The sequence below is a fragment of the Salvia splendens genome, chromosome 2 (assembly GCF_004379255.2).
Source record: "Salvia splendens isolate huo1 chromosome 2, SspV2, whole genome shotgun sequence".
Lineage (NCBI taxonomy): Eukaryota > Viridiplantae > Streptophyta > Magnoliopsida > Lamiales > Lamiaceae > Salvia > Salvia splendens.
In genome coordinates, this window is record NC_056033.1 from 602947 (window position 1) to 622426 (window position 19480).

At 36.3% G+C, this 19480-nt stretch overlaps 3 protein-coding genes and 1 long non-coding RNA gene across 4 annotated transcripts; 3 read left to right on the forward strand and 1 right to left on the reverse strand.

The window, feature by feature from the left end:
- The first annotated feature begins 256 nt into the window (after window positions 1-256).
- LOC121781506 (ABC transporter G family member 28-like) lies at window positions 257-5255 on the forward strand. The gene is made up of 14 exons (XM_042179243.1): window positions 257-669; window positions 748-824; window positions 1203-1484; window positions 1581-1644; window positions 1720-1866; window positions 1928-1962; window positions 2047-2120; window positions 2199-3046; window positions 3115-3411; window positions 3478-3969; window positions 4042-4190; window positions 4265-4554; window positions 4641-4771; window positions 4840-5255. Exons 1-14 carry the CDS (start codon window positions 413-415, stop codon window positions 4994-4996), a joined length of 3300 nt encoding a protein of 1099 aa, XP_042035177.1. The 5' UTR covers window positions 257-412; the 3' UTR covers window positions 4997-5255.
- A 1609-nt stretch (window positions 5256-6864) lies between these two features.
- LOC121793095 lies at window positions 6865-9243 on the forward strand. Its single transcript, XM_042191292.1, has 7 exons — window positions 6865-6927; window positions 7041-7471; window positions 7544-7643; window positions 7745-7810; window positions 7892-7981; window positions 8595-8735; window positions 8821-9243. Exons 1-7 carry the CDS (start codon window positions 6865-6867, stop codon window positions 9136-9138), a joined length of 1209 nt encoding a protein of 402 aa, XP_042047226.1. The 3' UTR covers window positions 9139-9243.
- Window positions 9244-9434: 191 nt separating this feature from the next.
- LOC121758996 (alpha carbonic anhydrase 7-like) lies at window positions 9435-10963 on the reverse strand. The gene is made up of 7 exons (XM_042154483.1): window positions 10830-10963; window positions 10485-10702; window positions 10294-10400; window positions 10105-10207; window positions 9862-10029; window positions 9715-9768; window positions 9435-9625 (listed from the first exon to the last, which is right to left on the reverse strand). The coding sequence occupies exons 1-7, from the start codon at window positions 10906-10908 to the stop codon at window positions 9542-9544; spliced, it is 813 nt and encodes a 270-aa protein (XP_042010417.1). The 5' UTR covers window positions 10909-10963; the 3' UTR covers window positions 9435-9541.
- Window positions 10964-18375: 7412 nt separating this feature from the next.
- On the forward strand, window positions 18376-19055 carry LOC121770884. The gene is made up of 2 exons (XR_006043873.1): window positions 18376-18498; window positions 18581-19055. It is a non-coding gene; the product is annotated as an uncharacterized LOC121770884 (long non-coding RNA).
- The last annotated feature ends 425 nt before the right edge of the window (window positions 19056-19480 follow it).

The window sequence follows — 19480 nt, forward strand, 5'->3', positions numbered from 1 at the left end:
TTTAGTATTTTCCAAGAAAATTATCTTTTTAATTGGGTTGTATATATAAAAACTGATAACTTAATTCAGTTTACTTAACTTTTTGTTGTTTGGTTTTCTCTGTGAATTTAAACTTTAATTTTGAATATGGATCGGTGCCAAAAATATCACCTCTCCTTACAAACTGAGGTTTAGCCAACCAATTAAAAAGAGCAATATATTTATTAGAAATATTTTTCAATAGACTCTAATTAATAAAATGATGAATGAGGAAAAGTAGAACCAAAACTGAAAGTCAATCCAGCGGTCCACACTGTTCAACTCCCTAAATCACCTCCCCGCCATTTCTTCCCTCCCTCCCTCTCTCTTGAGAAAACAGAAACCATGGAAGAAGGCGATTTTCTTCAATCTCAAAACAAATCATAATGTAACGATGCTCCGAATGAGAATACTCTCGTCGGCGATAGCACTCTCGCTAATCCTAGTCCTCGGCGATCAGATCACATGGCGGCTGACCCTGGCACAACCCCTAGACTCCGGCGACGACGCTGAGGGCCCCATGGCCTCAGCCGCAGATAACCCAGCGGCTGTACAGTTCCTCACGCAGGCCATGTACAAGCGCTTCAACAATTTCTCCGCCTTCTTCGGCCCCGACGTCAAGAAGCATCTCCGCTTCTGCATCAGAGATATGTAATTAATCAAACTTCTCTCCCTCTCTAAATCAATATCTACATATATATGCACTTTGATTTAATTTGGTAATTGCAGGGATGCAGAGTGGGATAAGGCCTTTAATTTCTCCAAGAACACCAATTTTTTGGCTGACTGCATTAGAAAGGACAGAGGCACGTATTATACTAGACGTAGTGGTCGTTCAGTTTGTTATATACTACTATAAAATAATCATGAGATGTAGTCTAGGATTGAGTTGTAAGCCGTGACTAATTATCGTGTTATTATCCATTTAGAATTGAGTTGTGAGATTCAATCTCATGAGCCAAACACAACGCTTAATCCCGAGATATAATCTTGCAAACCGAAACTTAACCCTAGATGGATAGTCTAATGATAATTAGTATAATAGACATCCCTTCCAACTAAAATAATTTCACAACTTAATCCTGGATGGATAATCATATGATAATGAGGTGAGGCATGGAACTGATCAACTACCGTAGAGAATGTTCGTTTACCCGTGTGAGTAATTAAATGGGGCGGTGCAGAGGCAATGCAGCGGATGTGCACGGCGGCAGAGATGAAGTTCTACGGGCAGAGTCTGTTGGGAGGAGGGGGCGGAGGGCTGAAGGGCAGTTATTATCTGAGGCCTAACAAGAACTGCAACCTGACGATGTGGCCGGCAGGTTGCGAGCCCGGATGGTCGTGCAATATCAGGAAAGAAGACAATATCAACATCAAAAAGGACAAAGAGATACCGTTGAGGATTAATGACTGTCAGCCTTGTTGCCCTGGCTTCTTCTGCCCTCATGGCCTTACCTGCATGATCCGTGAGCTTCTCTTCTCATCTCCTCTCCTACTTAGTTAGTTAGTTAGTTAAACATGTTTTGGAAATTCTAATTTGTAGTAGTAATTGTTTGTTGAAGCCTGCCCGTTGGGAGCTTACTGCCCTCGAGCTCAGCTCAATCAAGCCACCGGCATCTGTGATCCGTAAGTCTTCAATTCTTCTGTTGCTCAAGTTTAAACATGGTTTTTTATAGATTTAGAGTTAGAGAAATTTGGAAGGTACCGTTATCAACTACCACCAGGACAAGCCAACCACAGCTGTGGCGGCGCTGATATTTGGGCTGATTTTCAAACTGGCTACGAGTTGTTCTGTCCTGGAGGATTCTACTGTCCAACCACCACCATAAGAAACCCCTGCAACCAAGGGTATTTCTCTCTCCCCTACTTCTTTTCACTTCTCCTACTCAACTCCTTCAATGTGTTGCAGATATTTCTGTAGGTCTGGTTCCACTTCACAGATGCGTAAGTCCTCCTCCTCCTCCTCCTCCTTCAATATTGCTACATTGTGGGAATGATGAATGAATCTGATCATGTATGAGTTTGTAGGTTGCTATCAGCTTGCAGGCTGTGATCCGCAATCCGAGAATCAAAACATCACGGCTTATGGATTAATCTTCTTCGTACGCTTCTTCTTCTTCTTGGTTGGTTTAATCTTGTAAGAGAGAAAAGGATTTGGCTGAGATGTGGTGTTGGTGTAGGTTGGGATCACTTTGATCCTTGTCATCATATACAACTGCTCGGGGCATGTCCTGAGCGATCGAGAGAGGAGGCAGGCCAAGTCGAGGGAGGCTGCAGCTAGGAGTGCCCGGGAGACTGTCCAGGCACGGGAGAGGTGGAAGTCCGCCAAAGATGTTGCACGCAAAGGTGCAGAACTAACGGCACAGTTGTCGCGGACATTATCACGGAAGAAGTCCGCGCTGAATGAGCAGCATAAAGGGTCTAAAGATTCCGGTGACCACAAAGGGAAGAAGAAAAAAGATGACAACCTGGTGAAGATGCTGCGTGACATCGAAGAGAATCCTGACAGCGAGGAGGGGTTCAACTTGGAGATCGGGGACAAGAATCTGAAGAAGCAGGGGAAGGGGAAGGCGCTGCATACGCGCAGCCAGATCTTCAAGTACGCGTACGGACAGATAGAGAAGGAGAAGGCATTGCAGGAGCAAACCAAGAACATGACATTGTCCGGTGTCATATCTGTGGCTTCTGATATGGAATTCTCGAATAGGCCGCCTATTGAGGTGTTCTTCCAGGACTTGACTCTCTCGTTGAAGGGGAAAAAGAAACATCTCTTGAGGTGTGTGACGGGGAAGCTCGTGCCCGGCCATGTTTCTGCTGTCATGGGCCCGTCCGGTGCTGGGAAGACGACATTCCTCTCAGCCTTGTTAGGAAAAGCAGCTGGTTGCACCATCACCGGCTCTATCCTCATCAACGGGAAGAACGTTCCTATGCAGTCATACAAAAGAATTATTGGTTATGTTCCTCAAGATGATATAGTTCATGGAAATTTGACAGTGGAGGAGAATCTGTGGTTCAGTGCTAGGTGCAGGTATATTTCTCTCTACTTGATGTTTATAATGAATGACCTTTGTGTTCTAATCCCGAAAAAGTCTCTAGACTCGCAGCTGATCTTGACAAAGCAGAGAGAGTTCTTATTGTTGAGAGAGTAATCGAGGCCCTGGGGTTGCAGCACATTAGGGATTCCCTAGTTGGAACTGTCGAAAAGAGAGGAATCTCTGGAGGTCAGAGGAAACGAGTGAATGTGGGGCTTGAAATGGTTATGGAGCCTTCACTTTTGATCTTAGACGAGCCTACGTCTGGCCTAGACAGCTCTTCTTCCCTGCTACTCCTCAGAGCCCTACGTCGTGAAGCTCTTGAAGGAGTAAACATATGCATGGTGCTTCACCAACCAAGGTAATCTAATCTAATCTAATCTAATCTAAGGAGTAAGGTGCAGTCACTAACCATTTCTTTCTCTAGTTACACATTATACAAGATGTTCGATGATTTGATACTTCTAGCAAAGGGTGGCTACACGGTGTATCACGGACCAGTCAAGAAAGTAGAGGATTACTTCTCTAATCTAGGGATCGTTGTCCCTGAAAGAGTGAATCCTCCTGATTACTACATTGACATATTGGAAGGAATAGTGAAACCAAGTTCTGATGCAACTGTCAAATTTAAGGAGCTTCCCCTCAGATGGATGCTTCACAATGGTTATCCTGTACCACCCGACATACTAGATTCTGCAGGGGTTTCGTCTGTTTCCACGGATGTCTCGTCCCATGGAGGACTCACGCCTGCTGGTTCTGCTACCCCGGACCACACTTTGGCTGGAGATGTTTGGCAGGATGTTAAGTTTACAGTAGGCCAGAAGAAAGATTTCTTATGGCTTAATTTCAGCAGGTCCCAAGACTTGTCGAATAGAGACACACCAAACATCTTCATGCAATATAAGTTTTTCTTAGGAAGGTAAGCTAAAGCAATAGCAATAGCAATAGCATGTTACCTCTTGATTGCTGATGCATAATACATTTGCCTCAGAGTCGGAAAGCAGAGACTAAGAGAAGCCAGAACGCAAGCTATGGACTTTCTGATCCTACTACTGGCAGGGATCTGCTTAGGAACACTTGCTAAAGTGAGCGACGAAACCTTTGGCGCAAATGGATACATGTACACAGTCATCGGAGTTTGTAAGTGATCAAACTAGATACATATGTCTCAGGCATAACTAAACTCATGATGCTTACCAATGGTTTTGGTGTAGCCCTGCTGACGAAGATCGCTGCTTTGAGATCGTTTTCTCTGGACAAGCTGCATTATTGGAGGGAGAGATCTGCTGGCATGAGCAGCTTGGCTTATTTCCTAGCTAAGGACTCAGTCGATCACTTCAACACCATGATAAAGCCCGCTGTCTATCTATCCATGTTCTATTTCTTCAACAATCCCAGGTCTACCATTTTCGAAAACTACTTGGTCTTGCTGTGTCTCGTGTACTGCGTTACTGGCATAGCCTACATTCTTGCCATCTACTACGAGCCTTCTCCAGCCCAACTGGTGCGCGATTCTTTCTATCTCCCCCCGAGAGTCTCTTCTTGAGTATTTGAATCTTGACTACATCTAGTGTTTTTGCAACTGTTCAGTGGTCAGTGTTGCTTCCTGTTGTTCTTACGCTCGTTGCCAACCAAGACGCAAACTCATTCGCGTCAAAAATAGGAAATTATTGCTACACAAAATGGGCTCTGGAAGCATTCCTGCTTACAAATGCAGAAAGGTATGAGCATTCTCTTAGATATGCAAAAAAGTATTTATTCAGCAGCTTTGTTATTCCTTGTTGTGCAGGTATTCTGGGGTATGGCTGATTCAAAGATGTGGTGCAATCAAACAGAGAGGCTATGACCTCGAAGACTACTACCCGTGCTTGGCCTACCTCATCGCGACCGGCATTTTCAGTCGAGGTGTGGCATTTTTCTGTCTGGTCACTTTCCAGAAGAAATAATTATAGAAGATGTAGCTGGTTTTGATAATCTTGCAGCAGAGGGAAATGGAGGGCAAGGTTCATAGTTAGGAAAATTTTCAGACAAGCATTGTCATGGCAGTGAGTTATAGTACTATGTTGTATCATATTGCACAAAATTCTTGCCTCTGGGGATATATATATATGGCTTACCAATGAGATGTAAATATAGACAACAAGGATAATGATTGATTAAATACAGATGTTGAGTGTGGTGAAATCAAACTATGAGAAGAGTATATATCTTGTGCTGTAGTGAATTGATAGATTATTTAGGAGACAAAAATGGCAGATATATCATTGCTTACTTTGATCTTATAACAAAATTTAAACTGAAGCCATTATTTTAATCTAAATGTTCATATACATAATTAAATCGCCCATCTCATATACAGCCCATCAGCATTCAGCAGGTCAAAGAACTTTGATACTTTGCCGTAAAAAGTAAAAAGTTTCATTATATGGCACAATAAATGAAAAATGTAAAATAAAGCAACAAAAAAGATTTTTTTTACTAAAAAAAGGGCTGATGAATTTCTGAACATGGTTAGAATTTGAATTTAAATAAAATGGCGATTAAGGGCATGTGCTCCATAATTATTGAGGATGCCAAATTGCGTATAAATAAATCCTATCAAAATGCTACGAAGTCACAGTAGTGTTCATTATCAAAATTTTGAATGAGGGAAATTTGAAGATATAATTGGTGAGCAATGCAGAAACACACATTTGAGATTGTTGATTTTCGAAGATATGATGATTTCACAAGACATGGGATTTTGCAATGCCAGGTATTCATTCCTTTACTTTATTATTATTATTATTATTATTATTATTTTTATGAAGAAAATATAAATAAATTTGAGGTATGATTAAGTTTCTTGACATGTGTTGGTACTAAATAAGTCCATTTTGCACCGTAAATGAAGATGGTCAGTTTCATTTTAATTTATTAAAACATTGTGGAAGAAATCTGTTACTCCATGTTTTACTACTCCATTTCTGAAGGTGTAACTCAAGTTAATTTGCGATATTCGTTAATTAATGTGATACATACTACCTACCTATCCAACCTTCCAGTGACATAAAATACCTCTAAAATCCATTTTTAAGATATACTCTAACTTTCTTATTGAATGTATTATGTATAAGTATTATACTTTATGAATGGGTAGGTTCATATCATTGCTGGTAACATTGTAAATATGCTATTATAAACTTTGGTTAAAAATAATTTAATAAATATGCCTGATGTAGTAATATGTGGTAGAATATGCATAAGGATGGTATATATAGTAATGGAAGGTGTATATGCAAAATACAATAAAAGTTGAATTTGAATAAAAAAATAATTTAGACGATAAGCAATCAATTGCACAACTAGAATTAACAATAAGATTATTTAGGTTGTTGACTTCGATTCATGCTATTATTTCTGAGATTGAGCCACCCCTCCCACAATAAAATTAAAATAAATAAAACCCTCTTCTTATTCTGTTGATGAGTCAATGACCTAGAATCTTCTTCAAACCTAAGAAATCCAACTATTTTGATTTGTTTTTCATCACTTTACTTCAAAGAAAAATCCTATTCCCGTCCATCATTTAATATAGCAAATACGTATAATACCCATTAACTACAATCTAAATACAAATTTCATTTTTCAATAATCGAAATCCAAACCCATTAAATTATATGCATTTGAAAAGAATGTCAACATACTCATTATAATCACCCACCATTTTATTTTTCTTGAGAAATCACAATTTCCTTCCACCATTACATATACACACAAACAGTGTCACAGAATTTCCCAAAAAGATTTTGTATGAAAAAAAGAAAGAAAGAAAATGATTAGAACAAGTGCAAGCTACGGCAAAAAGGCCCACGAGCAACTGAAAGAGAAGAAGTTGGTTGAGGCAGAGATCGAATTTGAAAGCTCCTTCTCATCTTACTCCAAGGGTAATATATTTGATTCATTATATATAGTGATACCAGACAAATATGAATTGATTTTTACCTGCAGAGAGATCGCGTTTATGATGTTCCACCGGATTATCCAACCAGAGTGGCATCAACTCCGTTGCACACGGAGGAGGAAAGCATCAATCGCTTGACACCTAACAAGCTATCCGAGAGCATCATGAAGTGTCTCATCTTCATCTACATGAGACTGCTCCGGACTTCCAGACTCATGGAGCTCGAGAAGTCCGGCTCCATTGCTCGTTCCACAAACTTCTCCCTCAGCTTTAGGGCAGAGACCAACTCAAACTCGAAGAATGTCCTAACGCTGCACAAGGACTCGAGGCAGCAAGATCCTTATGGAATCTTCAATTCAGAGGCGTCTGTGCCGAGGGATATTGGCCCGTACAAGAACTTGGTTAGATTCACATCCAGCTCCATGGACTTAAAATGCATCCAGAATTCAAGCTCAGTCCCTTTGTTTCAGAAATTGAAGTAAGAGTTGCATATTCTTTAATTATGTTTAATTTTGTCGATTGATTATACTAGTTTTGTTGTGAAAATTAGGGTGATGATGGATGGGCTACAGAAGGTGGATTTGAGGTTCATGAGTCATCAACAGAAGCTGGCGGTTTGGATCAACATGTACAATGCTTGTATAATGCATGTAAACATTTTATTTTAATTTGTTTTTATCATTTTCTTGCCTAAAAAAGTAGTACTACTATGATTGTGAAGAATTGATTTATAGTGATGTATTGGATTCAGGGATATCTGCAGTATGGTGTTCCATCTGTTCTTAATCATGACAGCCTGCTAAACCTGATCAACAAGGTAAAACTAACGTTTTTCTCATTCACCTTACTACCTCCTACAAAACAAACTAAGTTGTCTTCCTTGTGTTGATGAATGTAGGCGACTCTCAACGTAGCTGGAAACACAATAAACGCTCCAGCAATCGAACGTTTCATTTTGAGAAAGCCACAAGAATCATTCGTCAAAGAGGTAATGCTCTATTACACACAAAAACTCATTGGATATTTCCTCGTAAATTCCTAAACTTCGGTCAAATTTTGATTTTGTTTAAAATCTGCTGTTAAATTACTAAACTATTGACTTATTCTAATTTTGCAACTAAACAAATTTTGACTCTGATATGGCTTAATATAAATCCTAATTCCGCAAACAAACGTTCATTTTGGTTCAATACTTCCACGTAAGTAAGTCATCAAACTACATTAACACCGAAATCTTGATTAGTTGCAAAACTAAAACAAATCAATAATTTGGCTGCACAATCTAAACACATCAATAGTTTGGTAATTTATGGGCATATTCTAAAGGTTAGTAGTCATTTAAATCATTAGATTTTGTCTAATTATAGTGAGACTTTTGAAATCGAAATATAAAATTATTAAGTTTCAATTTTTCTTTATTGTCTCATTTGTACACAAATGAAGTTTTTAGGTGATGCTGGCAATAACATTGTCAAAAGACACATTTTTTATATGTAAGAAACAATTGAAACTTAGTGATTTAATATTTCAATTTCAAATTTGAGTGACCAAGACACATTATTATATGGAGTATATATAACCTAACCATGGTGTGAACACAGATTCTTGGCAAGGAGAATGAGAGCAAAGAGATGATCGTGGGCGACCTCTACGGGCTCGAAACGCCGGATCCCAACATCATCTTCGCCTTGTGCTGCGGCACACGCTCTTCTCCGGCTGTAATTAACCATCTCAAAACACCAGTATTGATTCGTTCTGATTTTGCAACAACGACTATATATATATATATATATGAAGCACGTGTTTGTATGGACATATTTTTCTCAGGTGAAGATATACACGGCGGAGGGCGTGACGGCTGAGCTGGAGCGGTCGAAACAGGAATATCTGCAGGCGGCGATAATGGTGAGCGGCGGCGCGAAGAAGATCGCTCTTCCCGATCTTCTGCTGACGAACATGACCGACTTCGCGGCCGACAAGGAGTCGTTGATGGATTGGGTGTGCCAGCAGCTGCCCACGTCGGGTGCTTTGAGGAAATCAATCGTCGATTGCTTCAGAAGCTTCCACGGCGGGAAGGGGGCGGCGGCGGCGGTTGTGGAGAAGATAGCTTATGAATTCGAGTTTCAGTATTTGTTGGTTGTATGAAGAGATAACTGTGCCTTGTACATATTTTGCTTTTTTTTTCCTTGCAAATATGTGTATACTGAAAATGTGAGATGAGATGCTATTTATTCCATAATATTGTCGATATATTAGTGGAATTTGATTTTTTTTTAGAATATAATGGTGAATAAGAGGTGATGCATTTGGTGATTTGGGCAATAGAGTACATAAATACTCGTGACAAAGGGTTTTAATTATGTTAGAATAAAAGATTTCATTATAGTTTCATATAAACATAACAAAATATTAAATTGACATAATTAAGAAAAAACAGATGCTAATAAAAATTAATCCTGTTTATTGGAACGTGAATAAAAAATGAATACATGGTAAATAATTGGGCACACCATATTCTAATTGTGAAAATAAAGTAAATTTGATTTAATCAATTCTTAGGATAATTTGGCCTGTAGATCTCAACTGAACGCCCATTTGTAGCTTGGATTGGCCTTGCATTAACTTCCAAATTCTATAAAAGTTAGGGAAAGTTAGTCAAAATGAAAGAAAAACTAAATACTACTCCACTTAGTAATTAATTTACATTGTGTGAAAACTTACATCGTGCACTGCCTCCCTGATCAAATTAACTTGTTCTTTTGTCACAGTCCTCACCTAATCATTTGATTAATGAAACATAAGCCACTGATTAGAAAAATTCAAAATAATTTGGCATATGTAATCATTAAATTTGAAAGCTAAGCATACCTTTCTTACAATTGACCAAATGATATTTGGAGTGCAAGGTGGAACGGTAAGGGAACCGATGTATCTATAATATTTTCTACTCCCAAATTTTATCAAGTATGGATCTACTATACCAATAGCTATTTCAATATCTTTTACTTCACTCAATGCTTGAAACCCTGGTTTCAACTGAAATTTGAAAGGAAAAATTAGAAATATAGTAAGAATATTAGTTATTATTAAACGAATGTGTGATGTGTTTACCGTTGATATGAAAGTGTCGTGGCGTCCGATTTTGTACATGATTCCAATCACGGCCGTACGGCCGGCGTCGCTCTCGTGAACCATGTGAACTTCCATGTCGAACCTATATCGAATTTTATTCTATGGTTATTATTATGTTGAAAACATTATTAATTAGAGTGTGAATAAAGGTAAAAATGAGAATATTACTTTCTTCCATCGAGAGTGTGTTCCGAGGGAGAGTGCCAATGGCATTGCCTAAGGTGAAATTTGGTTCCATTTATGTTGATATGCCCAGCATAATTTGTCCATCTTAACTGCAATTAATCAAAGATAATACACATCATAAAAATTAAAAATAAATATGATGAAAAAAATAAATTGTTTTGAAATAAACATACCATCATGTCATGGCCTCTATTGATGAGAGTAGCATTAGCAGGTTTGTAACTTCTTTTTAATTTACCCAAATGAGAAACAATTTGAACCCTCTTATTCCGCAAATCAATCGGAGACTGCATTTGCCCGGAATTACAAGCCTTCCATTCGTGATGGATCTCTCCCCAACGCGACGGCCCGATCCCACTGCTTTCGTCGTAACTGAACTCTCTTTCATCATCTGCATCGATCAATCACCCAACAAATTAGTTTATGCATACAAAATTAGACAAGGTAAAATATGATAAGAACACATATTTAAACTGGATTTATTGCTAAAATAGAATATTTAAGGTGGTTAAACTTACCAACTTCTTGGGCTCTTGCCAAAGCTGCAATGGAGGCTGCAAGAACAAGAAAAATAATGGAGAATTCACAAACTCTCATGTTTTGCTAATTAATTTGGGATTAATAAAAAATGGTGATTGTGGTAAGTGGTAACGGAGCGGGAGGCAGGTTTATATAGAGGCAAATATTAATAAAAATATGTACAGTATATAACAATATTTAATGAATGTGAACGCCTCATGGGGAATTGTTGATTTTGATCGGACTGTTATTCAACAAGTTTCATTATATCACATCTGAATTTGGAATGTTATCTTGGACGTTGACAGGATAATCCACATCACATAATCTTCATAAACTAGTAATTTGTCGAGATATCATTTTGGGGAGAAATAAAACTTATAAGGAGTATTATTGTATAGCGGTCGGATCGATTTTATTCAAGATAATTACAATATTTGTTTTATTTTATTAATATTCGGTTCTTTTTCTTTATTTAAAAACAAATTATAAATAAGGTTGGTGGGAGTCATGCCGTCGTCCGCGTTTAAAAAAAAAAAAGCGATTTGTATATGGATTTTAACCTGCTGCACTATATATTTATTATATACTAGTATTGTAGTAATAGTAGTATAAATATGGTTGTTTACATTGGATTGGATTCTTCGTCATCACCCTCGTCAGTGTGGGTTGTGGATGCTATTTTCTTTGCTTCTAATTTTCAAATACATTATGTACTACTACCTTCTTTTCTTCATTTTATGTGACTCTTAATAATAGGATAACTCTGGGCCGGGGGTGTTCAGATTGAAAACATATTTCACGGCCGTAATCATCACTTTAGAGCATCCACAACCGTGCTCTTGTCAACGAGCACGGTTGTGGGCCCAGCCCCACTTTTTCTGTCTGCTCTTAGGCAAGAGCACAACACCCACAGCCGTGCTCTTCCGCAAGGACGAGCACAAGGGTCTCACCATTCTATTATTCAATTTAAATAAAAACATTTCCATAATATTAAAATTCATTAAAAAAACCAAAATAATATTACAAATTACAAATAAAATAAAAATTACATAATTAAAATCCTAAAAAATAAAAATTACATAATTAAAATCCTAAAAATTAAAAATTACATACTTAAACTCCTACAAATTAAAAATTACATAATTAAACTCCTAAAAATTAAAAATTACATAATTAAAGGCTAAAAATACCCCCATGGAAGACTATTCATCAGGCGGCACTACCCCCAATTATTTTTGGAGACCCAATATCATGGCCTCATGCGATCGAAGTTGCGCGGGGGTCATAGTTGACCTATCGACCATATTGAGTTGGGCCAAAATGGCCCACAACGAGTTGGTGGGGGTGGAGGTGGCGCACGGGATCGGGAGCGGGTTCGGGAGCATCGCCGGATGGAGTCGCGGCGCGACGGTGGTTGGCCGTCGCCTTCTTCCTTCCTTGCGGTCGGCGTTGGGAACCGCTCGGGCCAGCGTCGGGGCTACCCAAGTTAGCTCCGGCAAGTTGGCTAGCCACGTCTTCGGAGCCGGCGTCGGATAGGGATACCGACCTTGACGTTTGGAGGAGCCGCTAGAGGAGGATGTTACGCCCCCCCTATACTTCGGATGCGACCGCGTCTCCTGCCAAATGTTGAGGTACTTGAACAGCTTGTAGTTCATGGATTGGTAGGTCGACAAGGCGGAACTGATGATGTCGACCTCGCTCCGGCCGCTCCTCGCTACGGCTCTTCCTGGAGGTAATACCCCTGGAACTTTTGGGTTTCTTCGTTGGCTCTGTATATATGGCGTTGCGCACCATACCCTCGTAGCGCTCGATTATTCCCGTCGGCCGGTTTTCATTGTACCGGCGACATATGCGCCATCAATAATGATCGCCGGATTGGTTCGTACCAACCTCCGGATCTTCAGAGATTGACAAGAACGCCTTGAATAATTGCTCCATCTCCGCCGGAGTGTACGGTGTGCGGACACCGCGAGTAGGAGGAGTCGGAGTTTGGGAGGGGCCTCTCGACCTCGCTCTAGGCTCGGGTGTCCGCCCGTATTGCCCTTCGGGGGCATCTTGGTCGTCGATCGGGTAAGGCCGATAGCCACCCGGAATATTCCGTTTCCGGGAGGTGATCGCCTTGGCCGGACATTGTTATGTTGTAGGAGTGGAAGAAAGATTGAGAATGGAGATGAGAGAATGTAGATGAGAATGGAAATGAGAGAATGTAGATGAGAATTGTGTAGTGTGGTGTGAATTTTTTGGTGTGAAAGTGGGGGTATTTATAGATGAAAATGTGTATTTTGGGGGGGGAGATGAAAAAAAAATTAAAAGTGGGTCGAAAACGAATATTTTTTTTGGAAAGTGGGAAAATATTCTCTTTTTTTATTATTTTTAATCGGTTTTATAATTAAAAAACCGATTTTTTTTAAAAAAATCAAAATCAAAATTGCCAACGGCTAAGCCGTTGGCCAATTCGCGCCTGCCACGTCACCTGCTCGCTGGCACGGACGTGCTCGATGCATCGAGCAGCACCGTGCCAGCGGCACGAGCGCAGCGGTGGACAGCGTCTCCGTGCCGCTGGCACGGACGGACGGACGCCGTCCTGCTCACCGTTGTGCATGCTCTTATTGTTTATTCTGGCTCTTTTCATAATTTTTATAATTTGCTTGTTAGTAATATATTTCGAATTCAAAAACTAGAGTTTTTATACCACTTGGGGTCATTTTTGTGTCATGTTTGCATTTTGGTCATAATCTAAAATATATTAATAAATTTAATCGTTTTTTAAACTTTTTATCACATAAATTGTAGTTTGATATTTAATACTCCCTCTGTCTCACTTTAGGAGTCACGGTTTTCTATTTTAGCCTATCACACTTGAAGAGTCTCAGTTATAATATTTCATAAATGATAATAGGCCTTATATTCAACCAACCTCATTTAACTCACATTTTATTAGTACTATATAAAAATGAGGCTTACATCTCAGTATCTCTTTAATTTTAACTTTTTTATCTTTCTTTACATTTCTTAAACTCTCTGTGGGATGGATGGATTAATAGTATGGATTGGATCGTCAATTTAGCCTATATTCAACCATAGTAAATGCCTAGTAGGAAAGACCTATTTTTATCGCGTAACGTAACTCCTCAACCATATTTTTTCTATTAATGATTTTCCCAAATTAAATAAGATGATTTCAGAAACATGACAGTTTCTAGAAATAAAACTAAGGTGTATTCAATTCAACAATTGAGACCATCTTCTTTTCTTGTTTTCGGTCGTGGCCATGCTTATTTGTTTATATTGTAAAGAAAGAAAGTAACTTGAACAATTTGATTTGATTGTATTTTGAGAAAAATTACTCTTATAGCCTTATAATAATTTTAACTTGAAGAGGATGGGTATGTACTTTCAATTTATTTTGGTTTCCGCATTAATATGAATTTACTCAATAATCTATATATTTACTACTAATATAGTATAGTACATAACATAATAAAATACATTCAAATGTAACGTTTTAATCTGCATCACCACCCCACTCCCAAACCAGACAAAATACAGATCGATTTTCAATAGAGTTGTCATTGGACAGACCACCTGGATTTATTTAGATGCAAAATGTGAATTTTAAATTTCAAAAGATATGCCAACAAAATGAACAAATAATGCTTGACAATTCCACATGTTCATTTTTTATCTTGGATCCAAGTGAAGAAGATAAACGCATATTAATGAAACGCATACTTAATTGACACAACACTATTTTTACTAGTAACGAGGAAAAGTTTTTCAAAGTCCAAAATAATATAACATAATTAATTGCATATTGTATACATGTATATTCTAAAACTGATTATTCCAATTTAAATAAATTAATTGCAAATTTTATTTGTATATATATATATATAGGGATGTGATCATATAATAACCTATATTTATGATGATAACCTAATAACCTATCAGTCTATAGACGAAATATATCATTTTATAAAGAGTAAAGGCCAAAATTGGTCCTGAACATATAGTCATTTTACGATTTTGGTCCTAAACATTATCTTTTGGATTTTTTGGTCCTGCACATATGGACATTTGATCATTTTGGTCCTGCACATATGGAAATTTGATCATTTTGGTCCCCCGTCAACATTTTCGTTAAAAACTAACGGTCAACATTATCTTTTGGATTTTTTGGTCCTGCACATATGGATATTTGATCATTTTGGTCCTGCACATACGGAATTTTGATCATTTTGGTCCTCCGTCAACATTTTCGTTAAAAACTAACGGTCAACGGCCGATTTTTGGCTAAAACAATGGGTTGGGTCGGGTCGTGTTTGGGTCGGGTTTGGGTTACACGTTAAGAAAAAAATTAATTATTTTTTATTAATTAAAAAATTATAAAACTTTAATTTTTAGTTATTTTTGTTGATTAAAAATATTATAACGACTAAAACATGATGTTATTATACGATTTAAACATGATATTACACAATAAAATAAAAAATTACCAAATTAAAATAATCATTTTTTAATCAAAATAATTAAATTAAAGTATATTAATATTAAATCTATATAATAAAATTAAATAATTAAAAAATTATTTTTAATAAAATCTAAGCATAATATTTTCTTCAAATTCATGAAAAAATTAATTAAAAAATACTATACTCTAATTTTATTAATTAAAAAATATTAATTAATTTTTTAAGAATATTATCCTTAGATTTTAACAAAAATATTATGCTTAGATTTTAAGAAAATATTATTTTTTTCTTAACGTGTAACCCAAACCCGACCCAAACACGACCAGACCCAACCCATTGTTTTAGTCAAAAATCGGCCGTTGACCGTTAGTTTTTAACGAAAATGTTGACGGAGGACCAAAATGATCAAAATTCCATATGTGCAGGACCAAAATGATCAAATGTCCATATGTGCAGGACCAAAAAATCCAAAAGATAATGTTGACCGTTAGTTTTTAACGGAAATATTGACGGAGGACCAAAATGATCAAATGTCCATATGTGCAGGACCAAAAAATCCAAAAGATAATGTTTATGACCAAAATCGTAAAATGGCTGTATGTTCAGGACCAATTTTGGCCTTTACTCTTTTATAAAATAGAATATCATTTTTTGGATTAAAAGTATCATTCTATGCATGCTGAAAAAATATCATTTTATAGTGTATAAATATTATTTTTAATAAAAATGATATTTTTTAACCCATAAAATGATATATTATTAGGTTATCACCATAAATATGATTATCATTTTCATCCACCCCAATATATATACAATTTAAATTATTAGCTCAGATGGCGGCAACAATAGACATCATTATGCTATTGAAAAGGAGACACATTATAGTCAATTGAAAAAGTTTTAAATAATCTTGAAATTCAAAGATTGCATCCTGCCTTTACGAATACAATTGACCCATTGACTTTTACTTAATGTAAAACCCACTTTTTGTCTGACGAAATTTCATCGTATTCTCACATCGGATAATTAATTACTCTCCAAGAAGAATAGTTCGTAAAAGGTTGACAACAATTTTAGGATGAGAATGGAAATCAATCCTAGTGCATAAGGTTGACAATAATTTTAGGATGAGAATGGAAATAAATTTTAATTAATTCTTTCAGCCTTTGGATATAAGGATGAGAATGGAAACGAATTTTATAAGGTTAATTAATTAAGGTTGACAATAATTTTAGGATAAGAATGTAAACAAATTTTAATTTATTCTTTCCGCTTTGGATTTAAGGATGAGAATGTAGACAAATTTTATAAGGTTGACCAAAATATTAGGATGAGAAAGGAAACAAATTTTAATTAATTCATTCCGATCCGCCTTTGGATTTAAGAACAAGAAAACGAATTTAGACTTATTTGATTATATAGATGTTACTTATGCTGAAATTGAATATATTATAGTTGATAAAAAATAGTCTTGTTATAATGTTGGTATAATATTGTCCACTATGATGATCTTTCTGCCTTTTGTTTTAAAAAATATTACTCTCCATCCGTTCCATAAAATTAAAAATTTTAATAACACAAGCTTAGCTTATATGTGTACTTAATACAGTATAAATTTTGAAATAGTATTAGTACATAATGAGATCCATAGTATATGATAAAAATGTTTCTAAACATAGTACTCTACGTTAATTGGATGACATATTAAAATGATAACTATTTTTTGGGTGATGAAAGTGATATTCGCTATTTCTAGTGTGTATCAGCTAAACTTATGGTTTTTTTTTGTGCAACAGCCAGAAAATTATACATACTCATCGCATAGAAAATACGAATTGAAGTATGCATTGGAATGAAAAATGATTATTAATATGCTACTATAATAGTTGTAACTTAATTATATGACCATAACAAATTATAACTTGAAAATGCGTAGTACATCCTAAAAGTATTCCAACGTTAGAAGTTCAAAGAAATAGTAATAACTTGGAAAACAAAATAAGTGAGGAAAGTAAAACCCAGATATTTCGCATTCCAATAGTATTGATTTCGACTAAGCCCATAAAGAAAATCATCGCATAAAATGGGGCAACGTTTAGCTTTTATGGTCTATCTATGTACTAATTATGTTCATTATTTTATTATTGATACACTAATTAAACTCCAAAGCTCACTATATCGATAAATGCTTTTTTACGTATATTGACAGTGTGCATACGTAATTAGTAATTAATTACGTATACTTTAATATACGTACAAGACCGGATATTGTATTTTAAATTAATTAATACAGTTTATTACAAGATAATATAATTAAGTAGTGGGTGGAGAAATTGATTGGTGCACAATAAATTAATTAATCATGCCAATTTTATCATAACGCATAGACCAATAATGGTAAATTAGCAAGTTGGAGTAAATTAAATAATTATTGAAATGGTATATCGATTGACATTTGTGGAGAACTTTAGTCCCAGCTAGGGATTTTACTGTCAGTAATGCCCCCAAAATTAATCATTGTTATTCTCGAAGGCAAAAGAGCAACTTGTCACATTGAAAAAGAAATATTACTATGAACTTTTGTCAAATTCTGATTCGTCTCCCAAACGTTAAAAATTGGCAAAAATACATAAAATTTGGATTTGTAATCAATTATCTAATGGCGAAAATTATGACAGTGTACGTTTAATATATTGTTGTGCATAATTTTCAGCTAAAGAATGTCATTTTCTTTATAGATAAAACAACATTGTTTAATTCATCGATGGTGACGTCCACATATGATTTTTCGGCTATCATATCAGATAAAATTTCACAAAAAAATTCAGCATGGAATAACTGAGAACGAATACAAACTTATTGGTTTTCGTGATTGGGTTCCAAAGTTGCGTAACATACCAGAATTTTACCAAATTTCATGATTTTTCCAACAATTTGCTTTAGTTCCCTTTTAACTAATGGGTGTAATTGTAAATTGATGTATAATGAGATATATCAATGTTGTGATGAAAATGTATTGGCAGCCCACTAGATGTTGCCTCATTTGGTGGAAACCCCATGAACAAATATCGTCACAATATTTCTTTTCCCAGCTATATATACATGTCACAAACACACATATATCTATCCATGCATAATCACCAACATCCAATTTCAACAAACTAAGCTCATCAAATCAACTTGCATTGCTCAGGTAAGTCCAAATATATTGCATAGACATTTTTGTGACAAGAAATTGAAATAATAATTGTTATTGAAACTTTGCATTGTTGTAGGATGGGTAAGATGATGAGGATGATTTTATTGGTGTTTGTGGTGGTGGCGATGATGAGTGGCTCCCACAAGGTGGAAGGCAGGGTGGCGGTGGCGGAGCAGCGGAAGCTGACGGCGGCGGAGGATGAAGGAATGGATAGTGGTTTGCAGGATAACCATCATGCTTACTCCATACCAGACTTCAACCGCCAAGGTGGAAGAGCTCCCACCAAATACTGATCACTTATATATATCTCTCTCATATATATACATATATAAATGTGTGTGTGTGTGTGTGTGTGTGGCAATAAGGTGCTCAAGAGATCCATGATCCATCCATCTCTGTTGTATAAAATGAAATGAAGGTTTGGTGTGATGAGGAGCCATATATATATGCATTAGACTAATAGATAGTTAAGAATTTGAATCATTGTAAAATGAAGGAAAAAATGGGGAAAACAAGATTTTTAATGATATATAGTATTAATTTGTTGTTTTTGTCTGCATGTTCATTTAAAATTACGCTGTATATTAAAGCCCAGATACTAAGTAATACTACTATCTTCAAACCTAAATAAACTGATCAAACCCATGGCCACATGAAATAAGGCCTGGCCCAACTTAGTTTATTTTGTACAAGCAAAGCAGCAGGTTCCAAAAATATCTATAGATCAAGCTGATGTAATACTATTATTGAAAAAATAGTTTCAATTCTAAATGATTAAAAAATCATAAAATTTAGTCAAATTTTGATTTATCCTGTAATTTTAGGAAAATGATCAATTATATCATAATCATTTTTATAAAATTGTAGGATAAACTAAAATTTGACCAAATTTCATAATAATAATATTTTGCCCATAAGTACAACACAAGAGTTGTTTCTTATTTCTTGTTTGATCAATTTTAATCACGCACAACTA

Excerpts from the sequence above, each read along its gene's own strand:
- LOC121758996 (XM_042154483.1), bottom strand. The coding sequence starts at position 10,908 with ATGAGAGTTTGTGAATTCTCCATTATTTTTCTTGTTCTTGCAGCCTCC. Across the intron at positions 10,703-10,829 it reads GGCAAGAGCCCAAGAAGTTG|ATGATGAAAGAGAGTTCAGT; the intron begins GTAAGTTTAACC and ends TGATCGATGCAG. Across the intron at positions 10,401-10,484 it reads ATAGAGGCCATGACATGATG|TTAAGATGGACAAATTATGC; the intron begins GTATGTTTATTT and ends GATTAATTGCAG.
- LOC121781506 (XM_042179243.1), top strand. The coding sequence starts at position 413 with ATGCTCCGAATGAGAATACTCTCGTCGGCGATAGCACTCTCGCTAATC. Across the intron at positions 670-747 it reads CGCTTCTGCATCAGAGATAT|GGATGCAGAGTGGGATAAGG; the intron begins GTAATTAATCAA and ends TGGTAATTGCAG. Across the intron at positions 1,645-1,719 it reads GCCACCGGCATCTGTGATCC|GTACCGTTATCAACTACCAC; the intron begins GTAAGTCTTCAA and ends GAAATTTGGAAG.
- LOC121793095 (XM_042191292.1), top strand. The coding sequence starts at position 6,865 with ATGATTAGAACAAGTGCAAGCTACGGCAAAAAGGCCCACGAGCAACTG. Across the intron at positions 7,811-7,891 it reads TGCTAAACCTGATCAACAAG|GCGACTCTCAACGTAGCTGG; the intron begins GTAAAACTAACG and ends TGATGAATGTAG. Across the intron at positions 7,982-8,594 it reads AAGAATCATTCGTCAAAGAG|ATTCTTGGCAAGGAGAATGA; the intron begins GTAATGCTCTAT and ends GTGTGAACACAG.